This window comes from Nerophis ophidion, linkage group LG17 (assembly GCF_033978795.1).
Source record: "Nerophis ophidion isolate RoL-2023_Sa linkage group LG17, RoL_Noph_v1.0, whole genome shotgun sequence".
In the NCBI taxonomy this organism is placed as follows: domain Eukaryota; kingdom Metazoa; phylum Chordata; class Actinopteri; order Syngnathiformes; family Syngnathidae; genus Nerophis; species Nerophis ophidion.
Genome location: NC_084627.1, coordinates 4,140,969 through 4,162,213, shown reverse-complemented (window position 1 = coordinate 4,162,213; position 21,245 = coordinate 4,140,969). Strand labels below are relative to the sequence as shown.

Genomic DNA, 21,245 nt, shown 5'->3' with positions numbered 1-21,245 from the left:
GTGACCCCGAAAGGGAATAAGCGGTAGAAAATGGATGAATGGATATATATATGTATAAAGAACAGTCAACATATATGTATATATATATATATAAATATGTATATATATATATGTGTATGTATATATATATATATGTATATATATATATATACATACACACATATATATATATATATATATATACATATATATATATATATATACATACACATACATATATATTTATATATTAATATATACATACATTCGTATATATTTGTGTATGTAAATATATATACATATATGTATGTATATGTGCGTATACATATATACGTATGTATGTATATATATATATACATATGTATTTATTTATATATATGTATGTATATATGTACATATGTATGTGTATTAATATATATATATATATATGTATATATATATATAAATATATATATATATATATATATATATATATATATATATATATATATATATATATAAACAAAGTGCAAAGCCATAGGCTCACACAAGTTCAGTAAATATTTTAAATTTGGAACACAGCACCATCGTTTTGTTAGGGAAGCAACATGAGACAGCCAGCATTTGATGGAAGACGTTTATGGAGTCTCGGCTTGAAAATAAACTTTATTCCCCAGATGAGGTGGTTCGGGCATCTGGTCAGGATGCCACTCGAACGCCTCCCTAGGGAGGTGTTTAAGTCACGAGGAAGAATGTCTCCCTGCTGGCGGTCCACGAAGTGTTGTTCTGCCCCCTCGCGGATGTAGTCACCAATTGGCCGCTACTGGCTAAAAGAACCACAACTCCCAGAATGCCTTTCGCTTGTTGCTACCCGCGTGCTAGCATCCGGCAGCACACACTGCTACATCATGTCTGTCTTTATGGATTTAAACTTGACTTTCTCGCCAGATAAAAACAACATGCAGCGACTGATTGACACTGCAGCTCATCGTGAGTCCACCGAATATAACTTGTAATTAAATACCTTTATTTCATGTCACCGAGTGTAACTTTAGATGAAAGTTAGCTTGGCTAGCGAAGTAGTTTTAGCTAACCAGACAATTCATTTAAAAATCTATATTTTTAATAGTAAAAAACGCGTCAATATCTCACAATTATGTGTTTGTATATACGTCGATAACTCACAATTATGATACAAATATATGTTTGTATACATGACCCGGAACGGGACAAGCGGTAGGAAATGGATGGATGGATGAGCATTTCAATAATTAACAAATATGATATTAATGCATCTGTTTGTTTGCGTGTCAATATTTAACAATTATGATATTAATACATGTGAATGTATACTATTCAATCATTAAAGGCCTTCTGAAATGAGATTTTCTTATTTAAACGGGAATAGCAGGTCCATTCTATGTGTCATACTTGATCTTTTTTGCGATATTGCCATATTTTTGCTGAAAGGATTTAGTAGAGAACATCGACGATAAAGTTGGCAACTTTTGGTCGCTAATAAAAAAAGCCTTGCCTGTACCGGAAGTAGCAGACGATGTGCGCGTGACATCACGGGTTGTGGAGCTCCTTACATCCTCACATTGTTTACAATCATGGCCACCAGCAGCGAGAGCGATTCGTACCGAGAAAGCGACTATTTCCCCATTAATTTGGTTGAGGATGAAAAATTTGGGGATGAGGATAGTGAGAGTCAAGGACTACAAAAAAAAAAATGACAGGGCAGTGGGAGCGATTCACATGTTATTAGACACATTTACTAGGATAATTCTGGAAAATCCCTTATCTGCTTATTGTGTTACTAGTGTTGTAGTGAGATTATACTGTCGTACCTGAAAGTCGGAGGGGTGTGGCGACCGCCAGTGTCTCCAAGGGAAGTCACGGAGGAGGCAAGAGAGTTGCAGCTGCCTCTTTTTACACGTGGAACGACGCAAGCTCCGCTCATGTCTACGGTAAGAGCCGACTTATTACCACAATTTTCTCACCGAAACCTGCGGGTTGACATGTGGTTGGGAACCATGTTCGTTTGACCGCTCTGTTCTATAGTAAAGCTTCACCTTCGGGAATGTAAACAAGGAAACACCGGCTGTGTTTGTGTTGCTAAAGGCAGCTGCAATACACCGCTTCCCACCTACACCTTTCTTCTTTGACGTCTCCATTATTACTTGAACAAATTGCAAAAGATTCAGCAACAAAGATGTCCAGAATATTGTGTAATTATGTGATTAAAGCAGACTACTTATAGCTGGGATCAGGCTGGAAAAAAAGGTCCGCTACAATCCGAGATGTCAAGCGCACGCGTCATACCGACGTTTTCAACAGGATACTTCGCGCGAAATGTAATATTGCAATTTAGTAAACTAACCCGGCCGTATTGGCATGTGTTGCAATGTTAATATTTCATCATTGATGTATAAACTATCAGACTGCGTGGTCGGTAGTAGTGGCTTTCAGTAGGCCTTTAACAATTATGATATTAATACACATGTATAAACACATTGAAATCTAAACAGTACATTGAAACATAATAGTAATAATAACAATCTTTTGCATTATTTTCCTGTAGTTGGTTTTTCCACAGTGGCAGTGAATTATACTTTTGAACCCACAGCCAAAAGGAAACAGGTGAGGCACGCCCACGGACCACGCCCACGCCCACGGGCACTTCCTCACACAACCTGACCAATGTTTTTTACTTCTGCAGGAGATTCCTTCCCCCAAACCGATCAATGAGCTTATTGATCAGCTACCGATTGTCCAGGTAACTATTTTACAGATAACTAATGTCCAGGTAACGATTATGTATGCATGTGACATAAAGTCACGTAGACTGTTCCTCAAATATCGATTATTTACTTATGTTACATAAAGTCAAATATAGATTATTTACATATGTTACATAAAGTCACGTAGACTATTCTTCAAATATCGATTATTTACGTATGTTACATAAAGTCAGGTAGACTGTTCTTCAAATATCGATTTTTTATTTATGTTACATGAAGTCAAATATCGATTATTTACGTATGTTACATAAAGTCACGTAGATTGTTCTTCAAATATTGATTATTTACATATGTTACATAAAGTCAAATATAGATTATATATGTATGTTACATAAAGTCAAATACCAATTATTTACATAAATGACAAATTAATGTAGACTATTCATCAACTGTCGATTATTTACGTATGTTACGTAAAGTCACGTAGACTTTTCTTAAAATATCGATTACGTTACATAAAGTCATGTAGACTGTTCTTCAAATATCGATTTTTGAAGTATGTTACGTGAAGTCAAATATCGATTATTGCAGCATGTTACGTAAAGTCATGTAAACTGTTCTTCAAATATCGATTTATGTATGTTTCCTAAAGTCATGTAGACTGTTCTTCAAATATCGATTTTTGCAGTATGTTACATGAAGTCAAATATCGATTATTGCAATATGTTACATAAAGTCACGTAGACTGTTCTTCGAATATCGATTTACGTATGTTTCCTAAAGTCATGTAGACTGTTCTTCAAATATCAATTTTTGAAGTATGTTACATGAAGTCAAATATCGATTATTGCAGTATGTTACATAAAGTCATGTAGACTGTTCTTCAAATATCGCTTTACGTATGTTTCCTAAAGTCATGTAGACTGTTCTTCAAATATCAATTTTTGCAGTATGTTACATGAAGTCAAATATCGATTATTGCAGTATGTTATATAAAGTCACGTAGACTGTTCTTTGTATATCGTTTGTTTAAGCATGTTACATAAAGTCACGTAGACTTCTCTAAATATCAATTAGTTGCATAGGTTACATAGTCATGTCGACTGTTCTTCAAATGTCGATTATTTACTTATGTTACATAAAGTCATGTCAACTGTTCTTTAAATATCGATTATTTATGTTCGTTACATAAAGTCATGTCGACTGTTCTTCAAATATCGATTATTTACGTATGTTACATAAAGTCATGTCAACTGTTCTTTAAATATAGATTATTTATGTATGTTACATAAAGTCATGTAGACTGTTCTTTAAATATCGATTATTTATGTACGTTACATAAAGTCATGTCAACTGTTCTTCAAATATCGATTCTTTACGTATGTTACATAAAGTCATGTCAACTGTTCTTTAAATATAGAATATTTCTGTATGTTACATAAAGTCATGTCAACTGTTCTTTAAATATAGAATATTTATGTATGTTACATAAAGTCATGTAGACTGTTCTTCAAATATCGATTATTTACGTATGTTACATAAAGTCATGTCAACTGTTCTTTAAATATAGATTATTTATGTATATTACATAAAGTCATGTCAACTGTTTTTTAAATATCGATTATTTATGTACGTTACATAAAGTCATGTCAACTGTTCTTTAAATATAGATTATTTATGTATATTACATAAAGTCATGTCAATTGTTCTTTAAATATCGATTATTTATGTACGTTACATAAAGTCATGTCGACTGTTCTTCAAATATCGATTCTTTACGTATGTTACATAAAGTCATGTCAACTGTTCTTTAAATATAGAATATTTCTGTATGTTACATAAAGTCATGTAGACTGTTCTCCAAAAATGTTTATTTTTTTACATATGTTACCTACAGTCATGTCGACTGTTCTAAAAATATCGATTATCTACGTATGTTACATAAAGTCATGTCAACTGTTCTTCAAATATCGATTCTTTACGTATGTTACATAAAGTCATGTCGACTGTTCTTTAAATATCGACTACTTACGTGCATAGATGTGTAAAACATCATCTAAGCAGCATTCTAGAAGCAGCATTGTATGTTGGGAAGTGTTTACACCTAGACAATGTCATCATAAGAAATGTTTCAAGAGCACACCTGAATGAGACTTAAACTGTAATGGACAGATTTGAATTCCAGCACATAAACTTTTATTCTGTTTCTAAAGATGACCTGAAATGATTGGAAGAAATAGAAATTCTGTGAAAAATAACAAGTCAATGACAGCATTTGTTGATTTTTATGATGGTCTACTGCACTGATTAGAAGATGCTAACTGTAAATACATATTAGCATCTTTACACTTATTATTATCAATATTATTGTTATTATTTTATTTATTTTTTATCCTCTAAACAGCAAAACATTGTGTGTGTGTGTTACATATTGTCTATACATTTTTGACATTGTGTGTGTGTTGCAGGGCCGCTCTAGACCAATCAGAGTGCTCAACAGACTGACGCTGGTCATGTGGGACCTGTGTCACCTTGTAAGTATCACAACTATCATCTCTATTTTCATGACAATTGATACAAGAAGACACACAACAGGAAGTCATGTTGTTTCACTTTGTGTTGTTTAGAGGCCAAAAAGACACACATAACAACAGGAAGTCATGTTGTCTTGTTTAGAGGCCAAATAGACATATAACAGGAAGTTGTGTTGTTTAGAGGCCAAATACAGACATAACAACAGAAAGTCATGTTGTGTTGTTTAGAAGCCAAATAGACACACATCACAACAGGAAGCCATGTTGTCATTTTGTATTGTTTAGAGGCCAAATAGACACACATCACAACAGAAAGTCATGTTGTGTTGTTTGGAGGCCAAATAGACACACATCACAACTGGAAATCATGTTGTCATTTTGTGTTGTTTAGAGGCCAATTAGACACACATCACAACAGGAAGTCATGTTGTGTTGTTTGGAGGCCAAATAGACACACATCACAACTGGAAATCATGTTGTCATGTTGTGTTGTTTAGAGGCCAAAAAGACACACATAACAACAGGAAGTCATGTTGTCATGTTGTGTTGTTTAGAGGCCAAATAGACATATAACAGGAAGTTGTGTTGTTTAGAGGCCAAATACAGACATAACAACAGGAAGTCATGTTGTGTTGTTTAGAAGCCAAATAGACACATATCACAACAGAAAGTCATGTTGTCATTTTGTGTTGTTTGGAGGCCAATTAGACACACATCACAACAGGAAGTCATGTTGTCATTTTGTGTTGTTTAGAGGCCAAATAGACATATAAAAGGAAGTTGTGTTGTTTAGAGGCTAATTACAGACATAACAACAGGAAGTCATGTTGTGTTGTTTAGAGGCCAAATAGAGACACATCACAACAGGAAGTCATGTTGTCATTTTGTGTTGATTAGAGGCCAATTAGACACTTATCACAACAGAAAGACATGTTGTCATTTTATGTTGTTTAGAGGCCAATTAGACACACATCACAACAGGAAGTCATGTTGTCATTTTGTGTTGTGTAGAGGCCAAGTAGCCACACATCATAACAGGAAGTCATGTTGTGTTGTTTAGAGGCCAAATAGACACACATCACAACAGTAAGTCATGTTGTCATTTTGTGTTGTTTAGAGGCCAAATAGACAGACATCACAACAGGAAGTCATGTTGTGTTGTTTAGAGGCCAAATAGACACACATCACAACTGGAAATCATGTTGTCATTTTGTGTTGTTTAGAGGCCAAATAGACACACATCACAACTGGAAATCATGTTGTCATTTTGTGTTGTTTAGAGGCCAAATAGACATATAACAGGAAGTTGTGTTGTTTAGAGGCCAAATACAGACATAACAACAGGAAGCCATGTTGTGTTGTTTAGAGGCCAAATAGACACACATCACAACAGGAAGCCATGTTGTCATTTTGTATTGTTTAGAGGCCAATTAGACACACATCACAACAGGAAGTCATGTTGTGTTGTTTAGAGGCCAAATAGACACATGTCACAACTGGAAATCATGTTGTCATGTTGTGTTGTTTAGAGGCCAAAAAGACACACATAACAACAGGAAGTCATGTTGTCATGTTGTGTTGTTTAGAGGCCAAATAGACACACATCACAACTGGAAACCATGTTGTCATTTTGTGTTGTTTAGAGGCCAAAAAGACACACATAACAACAGGAAGTCATGTTGTGTTGTTTAGAGGCCAAATAGACATATAACAGAAAGTTGTGTTGTTTAGAGGCCAAATACAGACATAACAACAGGAAGTCATGTTGTGTTGTTTAGAGGCCAATTAGACACACATCACAACTGGAAATCATGTTGTCATTTTGTGTTGTTTAGAGGCCAAAAAGACACACATCACAACAGGAAGTCATGTTGTGTTGTTTAGAGGCCAAATAGACATATAACAGGAAGTTGTGTTGTTTAGAGGCCAAATACAGACATAACAACAGGAAGCCATGTTGTGTTGTTTAGAGGCCAAATAGACACACATCACAACAGGAAGTCATGTTGCCATTTTGTGTTGTTTAGAGGCCAAATAGACACACATCACAACAGAAAGTCATGTTGTCATTTTGTGTTGTTTAGAGGCCAATTAGACACACATCACAACAGGAAGTCATGTTGTCATTTTGTGTTGTTTAGAGGCCAAGTAGCCATACATCATAACAGGAAGTCATGTTGTGTTGTTTAGAGGCCAAATAGACACACATCACAACAGGAAGTCATGTTGTCATTTTGTGTTGTTTAGAGGCCAAATAGACACACATCACAACAGGAAGTCATGTTGACATTTTGTGTTGTTTAGAGGCCAAATAGACACACATCACAACAGAAAGTCATGTTGTCATTTTGTGTTGTTTAGAGGCCAATTAGACACACATCACAACAGGAAGTCATGTTGTCATTTTGTGTTGTTTAGAGGCCAAGTAGCCATACATCATAACAGGAAGTCATGTTGTGTTGTTTAGAGGCCAAATAGACACACATCACAACTGGAAATCATGTTATCATTTTGTGTTGTTTAGAGGCCAATTAGACACACCTCACAACAGAAAGTCATGTTGTCATTTTGTGTTGTGTAGAGGCCAAATAAACACACATCACAACAGGAAGTCATGTTGTGTTGTTTAGAGGCCAACGAGACACACATCACAACAGGAAGTCATGTTATGTCATTGTGTGTCATGTTGTGTTGTGTAGAGGCCAATTAGACACACGTTACAACAGGAAGTCATGTTATGTCATGTTGTGTTGTGTAGAGGCCAATTAGACACACATTACAACAGGAAGTCATTTTGTGTTGTTTAGAGGCCAAATAGACACACATCACAACAGGAAGTCATGTTATGTCATTGTGTGTCATGTTGTGTTGTGTAGAGGCCAATTAGACACACGTTACAACAGGAAGTCATGTTATGTCATTGTGTGTCATGTTGTGTTGTGTAGAGGCCAATTAGACACACATCACAACAGGAAGTCATGTTGTGTTGTTTAGAGGCCAACAAGACACACATCACAACAGGAAGTCATGTTATGTCATTGTGTATCATGTTGTGTTTTGTAGAGGCCAATTAGACACACGTTACAACAGGAAGTCATGTTATGTCATTGTTTGTCATTTTGTGTTGTGTAGAGGCCAATTAGACACACATTACAACAGGAAGTCATTTTGTGTTGTTTAGAGGCCAAATAAACACACATCACAACAGGAAGTCATGTTGTGTTGTTTAGAGGCCAACGAGACACACATCACAACAGAAAGTCATGTTATGTCATTGTGTGTCATGTTGTGTTGTGTAGAGGCCAATTAGACACACGTTACAACAGGAACTCATTTTGTGTTGTTTAGAGGCCAATTGAGACATACACAACAGGAAATCATGGTGTGTGTTGTTTAGAGGCCAAATAGACACACGTCACAACAGGAAGTCATGTTGTGTTGTTTAGAGGCCAAATAGACAAATATAACAACAAGAAGTCATGTTGTGTCATTTTGTGTTGTTTAGAGGCCAAATGCTGCAGAGTATCGTACTTTTGACTTGATTGCAGTCCAGCCAATGACGGAGAAAGTTTTTCATGTAAGAGACACACACACAGACACACACACTGACAGACACAGACACACACACAGTGACCTAGTTGTGTACGTCTGCAGGCGGCGTGCATGCAGCTGGACGTGGACATGATTAGTTTGTGTGTGACGGAGCAACTTCCTTTCTTCTTGAAGAGAGCTCCAGTCACGGGGGTAAGTCACACACGTGCTAATGCTAGCTGTCAGTGCTAACAATGCTGAGTGTGCACGTGTGTGTGTGTGTTTGCGTGTGTGTGTGTGCGCAGGCTGTGGAGAGAGGCGTGGTGTTTGAAGTGTCATACTCCGCAGCCATCAAGGACGCCACCATGAGACGCTACACCATTTCTAACGCCATTAGCTTGACGGAGACGTGCAAAGGAAAGGTACTTCCTGTCTGTGTCATCCAGCCATGATGATGATGATGATGATGATGATGGAGCTCCGCCCCCGTGTCTTTCAGAACGTGATAGTGTCCAGTGCAGCTGACAAGGTGTGTGTCGTCCTCACTTTCATGACTTGGGTTTACACAACACGTCACACACGCCTTTACACATGTGTTTACACAACACGTCAGACACGCCTTTACACATGTGTTTACACAACACGTTACACACGCCTTTACTCATGTGTTTACACAACACGTCACACACGCCTTTACACAACATGTTTACACAACACGTCACACATGCCTTTCCACAGCATGTGTTTACACAACATGTTTACATACGCCTTTACACATGTGTTTACACATGTCACACACGCCTATACACAACATGTTTACACAACATGTTTACACACACCTTTACACATGTGTTTACACAACATGTTTACACACGCCTTTACACATGTGTTTACACAACACGTCACACGCCTTTACATATGTGTTTACACAACACGTCACACACGCCTTTCCACAGCATGTGTTTACACATGTTTACACACGCCTTCACACATGTGTTTACACAACACGTCACACACGCCTTTCCACAGCATGTTTACACAACATGTTTACATACGCCTTTACACGTGTGTTTACACAACACGTCACACACGCCTATACACAACATGTTTACACACGCCTTTACACATGTGTTTACACAACACGTCACACACGCCTTTACACAACATGTTTACACACGCCTTTACACATGTGTTTACACAACACGTCACACACGCCTTTCCACAGCATGTGTTTACACATGTTTACACACGCCTTCACACATGTGTTTACACAACACGTCACACACGCCTTTCCACAGCATGTTTACACATGTTTACATACGCCTTTACACATGTGTTTACACAACACGTCACACACGCCTATACACAACGTGTTTACACACGCCTTTACACATGTTTATACAACACGTCACACACGCCTTTACACAACATGTGATTACACAACATGTCACACACAAGCCTTCACACTTGTCACTCACGCGCCTCACACGTGTGTTTGCACAGTATGTCACACACGCCTTTACACATGTTTACCCAACATGTCACACACGCCTTAACACATGTTTACACAACATGAGACACAGGTCTTTACACAACATGATACACGCCTTTACACATGTGTTTACACAGTATGTCACACACGCCTTTACACATGTGTTTACACAACATGAGACACAGGTCTTTACACATGTGTTTACCCAACATGTCACACACGCATTAATACATGTTTATACAACATGAGACACAGGTCTTTACACATGTGTTTACCAAACATGTCGCACACGCCTTGACACGTGTTTACAAAGTATGTCACACACGCCTTTACACATGTGTTTACACAACATGAGACAAAGGTCTTTACACAATGTGTTTACACAACATGAAACACGCCTTTACACGTGTGTTTACACAACATAATACAAACGCCTTTACACAACATGTCACACACAAGCCTTCACACTTGTCACTCACGCGCCTTACACGTGTGTTTACACAGTATGTCACGCACGCCTTTACACATGTTTACCCAACATGTCACACACGCCTTAACACATGTGTTTACACAACATGAGACACAGGTCTTTACACAACATGATACACGCCTTTACACATGTGTTTACACAACATGAGACACAGGTCTTTACACATGTGTTTACACAACATGTCACACACACATTAATACAGGTTTACACAACATGAGACACAGGTCTTTACACATGTGTTTACCCAACATGTCACACACGCATTAATACATGTTTACACAACATGAGACACAGGTCTTTACACATGTGTTTACCCAACATGTCGCACACGCCTTGACACGTGTTTACAAAGTATGTCACACACGCCTTTACACGTGTTTACACAACATGTGACACAGGTCCTTACACAATGTGTTTACACAACATGAAACACGCCTTTACACGTGTGTTTACACAACATAATACAAACGCCTTTACACAACATGTCACACACAAGCCTTCACACTTGTCACTCACGCGCCTTACACGTGTGTTTACACAGTATGTCACGCACGCCTTTACACGTTTACCCAACATGTCACACACGCCTTAACACGTGTTTACACAACATGAGACACAGGTCTTTACACAACATGATACACGCCTTTACACATGTGTTTACAGTATGTCACACACGCCTTTACACATGTGTTTACACAACATGAGACACAGGTCTTTACACATGTGTTTACACAACATGTCACACACGCATTAATACATGTTTACACAACGTGAGACACAGGTCTTTACACATGTGTTTACCAGACATGTCGCACATGCCTTGACACGTGTTTACAAAGTATGTCACACACGCCTTTACACATTTGTTTACACAACATGAGACAAAGGTCTTTACACAATGTGTTTACACAACATGAAACACGCCTTTACATGTGTGTTTACACAACATAATACAAACGCCTTTACACAACATGTCACACACAAGCCTTCACACTTGTCACTCACGCGCCTTACACGTGTGTTTACACAGTATGTCACGCACGCCTTTACACATGTTTACCCAACATGTCACACACGCCTTAACACATGTGTTTACACAACATGAGACACAGGTCTTTACACAACATGATACACGCCTTTACACATGTGTTTACAGTATGTCACACACGCCTTTACACATGTGTTTACACAACATGAGACACAGGTCTTTACACATGTGTTTACACAACATGTCACACACGCATTAATACATGTTTACACAACATGAGACACAGGTCTTTACACATGTGTTTACCCAACATGTCGCACACGCCTTGACACGTGTTTACAAAGTATGTCACACACGCCTTTACACATGTGTTTACACAACATGAGACAAAGGTCTTTACACAATGTGTTTACACAACATGAAACACGCCTTTACACGTGTGTTTACACAACATAATACAAACGCCTTTACACAACATGTCACACACAAGCCTTCACACTTGTCACTCACGCGCCTTACACGTGTGTTTACACAGTATGTCACGCACGCCTTTACACATGTTTACCCAACATGTCACACACGCCTTAACACATGTGTTTACACAACATGAGACACAGGTCTTTACACAACATGATACACGCCTTTACACATGTGTTTACACAGTATGTCACACACGCCTTTACACATGTGTTTACACAACATGAGACACAGGTCTTTACACATGTGTTTACACAACATGTCACACACGCATTAATACATGTTTACACAACATGAGACACAGGTCTTAACACATGTGTTTACCCAACATGTCACTCAGGCATTAATACATGTTTACACAACATGAGACACAGGTCTCTACACATGTGTTTACCCAACATGTCGCACACGCCTTGACACGTGTTTACAAAGTATTTCACACACGCCTTTACACGTGTTTACACAACATGAGACACAGGTCCTTACACAATGTGTTTACACAACATGAAACACGCCTTTACACGTGTGTTTACACAACATAACACAAACGCCTTTACACAACATGTCAGACACGCCTTTACACAAGATGTCACACACGCCTTTACACAAGATGTGTACACATGTTACACACGCCTTTAAACATGTTTACATATGTCACACACGCTTTTACACGTTTAAATATGTCACTCACGTCTTTACACATGGGTTTACATATGTCACGCGCGCTTTTACACGTCACACAGGCCACATGTGTGAAGCACAAACACACGTTACATGTGTTTACACAACATGTCACACAGGCCTTTATACATGTGTTTATATGTCACACACGCCTTTACACAACATGTTTACACATGTCACACGCTTTTATACATCTGTATACACAACATTTCACACAGACCTTTACACAAGTGTTTACATATGTCCCACACGCTTTTAAACATGTGTTTACATATGTGACACACACCTTTCCACGTGTTTACACAACATGTCACACAGGCCTTTACACGTGTTTACACATGTCACACACGCCTTTGCACGTTTACACATGTCACACATGCCTTCACACGTGTTTACACAACATGTCACACACGTCTCTACACAAGATGTGTACACATGTCACACACGCCTTTACACGTTTACATATGTCACACACGCTTTTACACGTTTAAATGTCACTCAAGCCTTTACACGTTTACAAAAGTTACACACGCTTTTACACGTCACACAGGCTTTTACATATGTGTTTTCACAACATGTCACACAGGCCTTTACACGTGTTTACATGTCACACACGCCTTTACACAACATGTTTACACATGTCACACGCTTTTATACATCTGTTTACACATTTCACACAGGCCTTTACACAAGATGTGTTTACATATGTCACACACGCTTTTAAACATGTGTTTACAAATGTCACACATGCCTTTACACGTCACACACGCCTTTACACGTTTACACGTCACACACACGCCTTCACACGTGTTTACACATGTCACACACGTTTACACATATCACACACGCCTTTACACGTGTTTACACATGTCACACACGCCTTACACGTCACACGCCTTTACACGTGTTTACACGTCACACACACTTTTACACAACACGTTTACACAACATGTCACACACACTTTTACACAACACATGTTCACACATGCGTGTTCACATATGTGCTTACACATGTCACACACGTTTACACAACATGTCACACACGCGTGTACACATAATATGTGCTTACACACGTCACACACACATGTTTACACAACATGTGTTTTGTTTACGTCCTCAGTCTCTGGACCTGCGAGGACCCTATGACATCATCAACTTGTATCCTTCCCTTTGGCTCCGCCTACTGTCCTGATCTCAAGCGTGTGTTGTTTTCCTGAGGCGACGCTCAGAAGCATGTTGTTCGGTCTGTCGGACGCAGACGCCAAGAGCGCGGTGAGCTCCACCTGTCGCTCCGTCTTATTTCACGCAGGTAAAGTCCCACCTCAGATACACCAAGTGGGAGGAGCAAGTGGTGTGGGCGTGTCAGACAAGGTGCTTTTTTTCTTCCCCCTCAGAAACCAGGAAGACGGCAAGTGGCATCATTTGGACCAAAAAGATGTGCAGCGAAGCCTCCTGCCACCAGGGGGCTCTACCCTCCACTTGTAGGTGACTCGGCAGAATTCACACGCTTTTCTACGGTTCTTTGTCAACGCTCTCGTCTTCTTACCTGAGCAGGTGACGTTCCTGCAGCCAAACGAAGCAAAACTCAGCAGACTGACTGACGGCGGCGAGCAGGATGCTAAGCCAGCTGAAGAAAGTGCATGAAAACATGAACGTCAAGGCATTATTGGACGCCATCATAGGAAGGGCGACGCGAGCCCCTTCAAATTAAAAGTTTAGAAGCTTCCTGGGCTTACGATAGTTTCTATTTATTTTTTTTTCTTCCTATGAGTCACTGACTTGATACAATTTGTGACATTTCATCGCTTGCGTAATAAAGGATGATTTTGCAAGAAATAGTTTTATTCTGAAAAAAGGAAGTGATGGCAACAAAAAGGCTTTTGGTTTGAAAATTACAAAAATAAAAGAATTCAAAAACATTTGGATCTAATGTGGCTGTGTGGGCTTGTACCACGAGGCAGGAGTTCTTATCCAGGGTAGGATTATCAATGCTGGCTATGTTGCCATGGTGACCTGTGGATGGAGCTGAGTGATGTTATCCAGGATCTCCACAGCCAGACTTTGACTTACTACCTTCCAGCTTCCGTCAGTGGCCAGCGTTCACGGAGCCCCGCCTCCTCCAGGCATCATGTGGTTGATGTGGCCCTGAAAGACAGGGACGACGTCACAGCTGGCGACGGTTGTCATGGTAACGTGCTAAAGTCCCATCTCTTACTGGTTCTCCTGCCAGACATCTCGGACAAGGGAGCGGGAGACTTATCCCTCGGAACACGCACACCTGCGCCAAACATGATTGACTATCTATATCTGAGGGTTAGGGCGGAAACACACTTGGGTCATCACCATGGCAACCATCACTGACCTGTCCGTCCCTCTCCTGGCGGTTCATTCGAATCAAGGTAGGGAGCAACTCCATTGGACAATCCGAAGCCGGAAGTCCCGCCTCCAAACAGACCCGCTTCTACACAATCGATGAGTACTTTGATTACTAATCGATACTTATTTGTTTGAGCTCACACGCACACGCCTCACCGCTTTACAGCTCCATACTTCCACTTCCGGTTCCAAACACCGCTTTACACGGCGATCACACTGCATGCTAGTGACGCTAACTGAACAGGAAAAGGAGCCGAGCTAACATCCGGTTAGCCTAAGGACAAACTTGGAGGCTAGAATGAATTAAAGGGTAGTTTCCCACCAAAAAGAAGAAATAAAGCACTTGGCTGATTGTCCACTTCCGCCAGGTCTGTGGCTTCTGTCCTCCGGATGACCGCTGTTTCAAATGTTCAATAAATACACGACACTTCCGGCAGAGAAGGGCTTCTTCAAATTAAAAGCACATGTCATTCTCGATTAAAACAAACACACATAACTTCATATATAAAGGGTTCGGGAACCCGCGCTCTTTAGCGCCGTCCTAGTGGCTCTCTGGAGCTTTTTCAAAAATGTATGAAAAAATGGAAAAAGTATATTTTTTGTTTTAATATAGTTTCTGTCGGAGGACAAACATGACACAAACCTCCCTAATTGTTGTAAAGTGCACTGTTTGTATTAAACATGCTTCACTGATTGGAGTATTTGGCGAGTGCCTTTTTGTCCTACTAATTTTGGCGGTCCTTGAACTCACCGTGGTTTGTTTCAGGGGTTGGCAACCCGCGGCTCTTTAGCGCCGCCCTAGTGGCTCTCTGGAGCTTTTTCAAAAATATATGAAAAATGGAAAAGGATGAGGGGAAAAAAACATATTTTTTGTTTTAATTTGGTTTCTGTAGGAGGACAAACATGACGCAAACCCCCCTAATTGTTATAAAGCACACTGTTTGTATTAAACATGCTTCACTGATTTGATGATTTAGCGAGCAGCGTTTTGTCCTACTAATTTCGGCGGTCCTTGAACTCACATTGTAAACAAACCACGGTGAGTTCAAGAACCGCCGAAAGCACATTGTTTGTATTAAACATGCTTCACTGATTGTAGTATTTGGCGAGCACCGTTTTGTCCTACTAATTTTGTCGGTCCTTGAACTCACTGTGGTTTCTTTACATCAGAGGTCGGCAACCCGCGGCTCTGGAACCGCATGCGACTCTTTAGCGCCGCCCTAGTGGCTCTCTCTAGCTTTTTCAAAACTGTATGGAAAAAGTAGAGGGGGTTAAAAATATATATTTGTTTTAATATGGTTTCTGTAGGAGGACAAACATGACACAAACCTCCCTAATTGCTATAAAGCACACTGTTTATATTAAACATGCTTCACTGATTGGAGTATTTGGCGAGCACCTTTTTGTCCTACTAATTTTGGCGGTCCTTGAACTCACCGTGGTTTGTTTTAGGTGTTGGCAACCCGCGGCTCTGGAACCGCATGCGGCTCTTTAGCGCCGCCCTAGTGGCTCTCTGGAGCTTTTTCAAAACTGGATGGAAAACAGTAGAGGGGGTAAAAAATATATATTAGTTTTAATATGGTTTCTGTAGGAGGACAAACATGACACAAACCTTCCTAATTGTTATAAAGCACACTGTTTATATTAAACATGCTTCACTGATTGGAGTATTTGGCGAGCAGCGTTTTGTCCTACTAATTTCGGCGGTCCTTGAACTCACCGTGGTTTGTTTACATCAGAGGTCGGCAAACCGCGGCTCTGGAACCGCATGCGGCTCTTTAGCGCCGCCCTAGTGGCTCGCTGGAGCTTTTTCAAAAATATATGAAAAATGGAAAAAGATGAGGGGAAAAAAACATATTTTTTGTATTAATTTGGTTTCTGTAGAAGGACAAACATGACACAAACCTCCCTAATTGCTATAAAGCACACTGTTTATATTAAACATGCTTCACTGATTCGAGTATTTGGCGAGCGCCGTTTTGTCCTACTAATTTTGGCGGTCTTTGAACTCACCATAGTTTGTTCACATGTACAACTTTCTCCGACTTTCTAAGACGTGTTTTATGGCACTTCTTTTTCCGTCTCATTTTGTCCACCAAACTTTTAACGTTGTGCATGAATGCACAAAGGTGAGTTTTGTTGATGTTATTGACTTGTGTGGAGTGCTAATCAGACATATTTGGTCACTGCATAACTGCAAGCTAATTGATGCTAACATGCTATTTAGGCTATTGGTATATTGCATCATTATGCCTCATTTGTAGCTATATTTGAGCTGATTTGGTTACTTTTAAGTCCTCTTAATTCATTTTATATCTCATGACACACTATCTGTATGTAATGTGGCTTTTATTTGTTTGCGGCTCCAGACAGATTTGTTTATGTATTTTTGGTCCAATATGGCTCTTTCAACATTTTAGGTTGCCAACCCCTGATATATAAGAATGAAATAGAATAGAAAATTAAATGATTACGCCTTAAAAATTTTGAAAAAATGGCCTGCAAGTGCCAAAAGAAAGTCCAGTTTACTTTTTTAACAAATGCAGAGACTATTTTTGAAGTCTTTCCAAACACGGACAGTGTGCACTTTTCTTTCAAATCGATCCATTTTGTATCGTGGAGTCACGACGTTATTAAAATTGGAGCGAGTCAGTGTCAGTCGACTGTAAAATTAGGTTTGAGCGGCTTATACTTTGAAACTTCATTAGCTAAACCGGAAATGATGTCTGAAGTCCGAGTGGAAATGAGGTTATTGCTACGATTACGTCATGTTGGCAGATACACTGCAGTGACGCTGTTTGCCAGCAGGTGGCAGCAGAGGGCCATTGTAATACTAATGCGAGGCTGAGGATCCCGCTATTTCACACAATATTCAAATAATGAATATGTTTTAAAACGATATAAAGATAAATCAAGGCTGTGAAAAGCGATATAATCCCAGAAGTTGCTATGTTGATGTCAATTTAAAAAGTAAAGGCTTGCTTTATGAGATGAGAAGATAGACCTTTATTCATTCCAAAGGCTGCAGTAAAGATTTTACATTGAGTAAAGGTCAAATGTAATAACAACAATGACATGATGAAACATAATAATAGAAACAATGACAACATCAGAAAATATTACAGTAATACAGTTAAAGTAGCAATGATTGTCACACACACACACACACACACACACACACACACACACACACACACACACACACACACACACACACACACACACACACACACACACACTAGGTGTTGTGAAATGATCCACTGCATTTGAGGGGAGCATCGAGCAGCAGCGGTGGTCGCGCTCAGGAATCATTTTTGGTGACTTAACCCCCAACCCCCAGGGAGGCAATGGGTCCCATTTTTATAGTCTTTGGTATTACTTGGCCGGGGTTTGAACTCACGCCCTTCCTGCCTCAGGGCGGACACTCGAACCATTAGGCCACTGAGCAGGTAACATGGTAAAAGATGGTGATAATAACAATTTAATTACACTCATATTGCACACGAAAATATTACAAAATGTGCAAATGATAAAACACTTTTGTGTCACAAATTGCCCACTGGGCATACATATTTGCACATAAAAAAGAGAATGTAACTGACATGTTACATTCCAATGTTGCGTTACAAGCTACATTCCACTGTTACATTATGGGTTACATTCCACTGTTACGTTACACATTACATTCCAATGTTAAGTTACACGCTACAATCCAGTGTTACTTTATATGCTACATTCCAGTGTTACATGACATGTTACATTCCAAAGTTACGTTACACGTCATATTCCAATGTTACGCTACATGTTACATTCTAATGTTAGTCACATGTTACATTCCAATGTGAGGTTACACACTACAATCCATTGTTACATTACACGTTACATTCCAGTGGTACGGCACACGTCACATTCTAATGTTACGTTACGCGTTACATTCCAATGTTGCGTTACATGTTACATTACAATGTTACGTTACACCTTACATTCCAATGTTGCGTTACAACTGTTACACCTTACCTTGCAATGTTACAGTTCACCTTACATTCCAATGTTACATTACACCTTCCATTCCAATGTTACATTACACGTTACATGCCAATGTTACATTCCATTCCAATGTTACACTACACCTTACATTCCAATGCTACGTTACACCTTACATTCCAATGTTGCGTTACACCTTACATTCCAAAGTTACATTAGACATTACATTCCAATGTTACATTACACATTACTTTCCAATGTTACACTACACCTTACATTCCAATGTTACATTACACCTTACATTCCAATGTTACATTAGACTTTACATTCCAATGTTACGTTACACATTCCAATGTTACATTACACATTACATTCCAATGTCACACAACACCTTACATTCCAATGTTACATTACACATTACATTCCAATGCTACGTTACACCTTACATTCCAATGTTACATTACACCTTACATTCCAATGTTACATTAGACTTTACATTCCAATGTTACGTTACACGTTCCAATGTTACGTTACACCTTACATTCAAATATTGCGTTACAACTGTTACACCTTACCTTCCAATGTTACAGTTCACCTTACATTCCAATGTTACATTACACCTTCCATTCCAATGTTACATTACACGTTACATGCCAATGTTACACTACACCTTACATTCCAATGCTACGTTACACCTTACATTCCAATGTTGCGTTACACCTTACATTCCAAAGTTACATTAGACATTACATTCCAATGTTACATTACACATTACTTTCCAATGTTACACTACACCTTACATTCCAATGTTACATTACACCTTACATTCCAATGTTACATTAGACTTTACATTCCAATGTTACGTTACACATTCCAATGTTACATTACACATTACATTCCAATGTCACACAACACCTTACATTCCAATGTTACATTACACATTACATTCCAATGCTACGTTACACCTTACATTCCAATGTTACATTACACCTTACATTCCAATGTTACATTAGACTTTACATTCCAATGTTACGTTACACGTTCCAATGTTACGTTACACCTTACATTCAAATATTGCGTTACAACTGTTACACCTTACCTTCCAATGTTACAGTTCACCTTACATTCCAATGTTACATTACACCTTTCATACCAATGTTACATTACACGTTACATGCCAATGTTACATTCCATTCCAATGTTACACTACACCTTACATTCCAATGTTACACTACACCTTACATTCCAATGTTGCGTTACACCTTACATTCCAAAGTTACATTAGACATTACATTCCAATGTTACATTACACATTACTTTCCAATGTTACACTACACCTTACATTCCAATGTTACATTACACCTTACATTCCAATGTTACATTAGACTTTACATTCCAATGTTACGTTACACATTCCAATGTTACATTACATATTACATTCCAATGTTACACAACACCTTACATTCCAATGTTACATTACACATTACATTCCAATGCTACGTTACACCCTACATTCCAATGTTACATTACACCTTACATTCCAATGTTACATTAGACTTTACATTCCAATGTTACGTTACACGTTCCAATGTTACGTTACACCTTACATTCCAATATTGCGTTACAACTGTTACACCTTAACTTCCAATGTTACAATTCACCTTACATTCCAATGTTACATTACACCTTCCATTCCAATGTTACATTACACGTTACATGCCAATGTTACATTCCATTCCAATGTTACACTACACCTTACATTCCAATGCTACGTTACACCTTACATTCCAATGTTGCGTTACACCTCACATTCCAAAGTTACATTAGACATTACATTCCAATGTTACATTACACATTACTTTCCAATGTTACACAACACCTTACATTCCAATGTTACACAACACCTTACATTCCAATGTTACATTAGACTTTACATTTCAATGTTACGTTACACATTCCAATGTTACATTACACATTACATTCCAATGTC

At 38.8% G+C, this 21,245-nt stretch overlaps 1 protein-coding gene across 1 annotated transcript; it reads left to right on the top strand.

Moving 5' to 3' along the window:
* Positions 1-790: 790 nt before the first annotated feature.
* rpp30 (ribonuclease P/MRP 30 subunit) lies at positions 791-14,814 on the top strand. The gene is made up of 12 exons (XM_061875772.1): positions 791-948; positions 2,543-2,601; positions 2,681-2,737; positions 5,171-5,236; positions 8,742-8,813; positions 8,891-8,980; positions 9,073-9,189; positions 9,267-9,296; positions 14,016-14,053; positions 14,125-14,204; positions 14,290-14,376; positions 14,450-14,814. Exons 1-12 carry the CDS (start codon positions 867-869, stop codon positions 14,494-14,496), a joined length of 825 nt encoding a protein of 274 aa, XP_061731756.1. The 5' UTR covers positions 791-866; the 3' UTR covers positions 14,497-14,814.
* Positions 14,815-21,245: the final 6,431 nt, after the last annotated feature.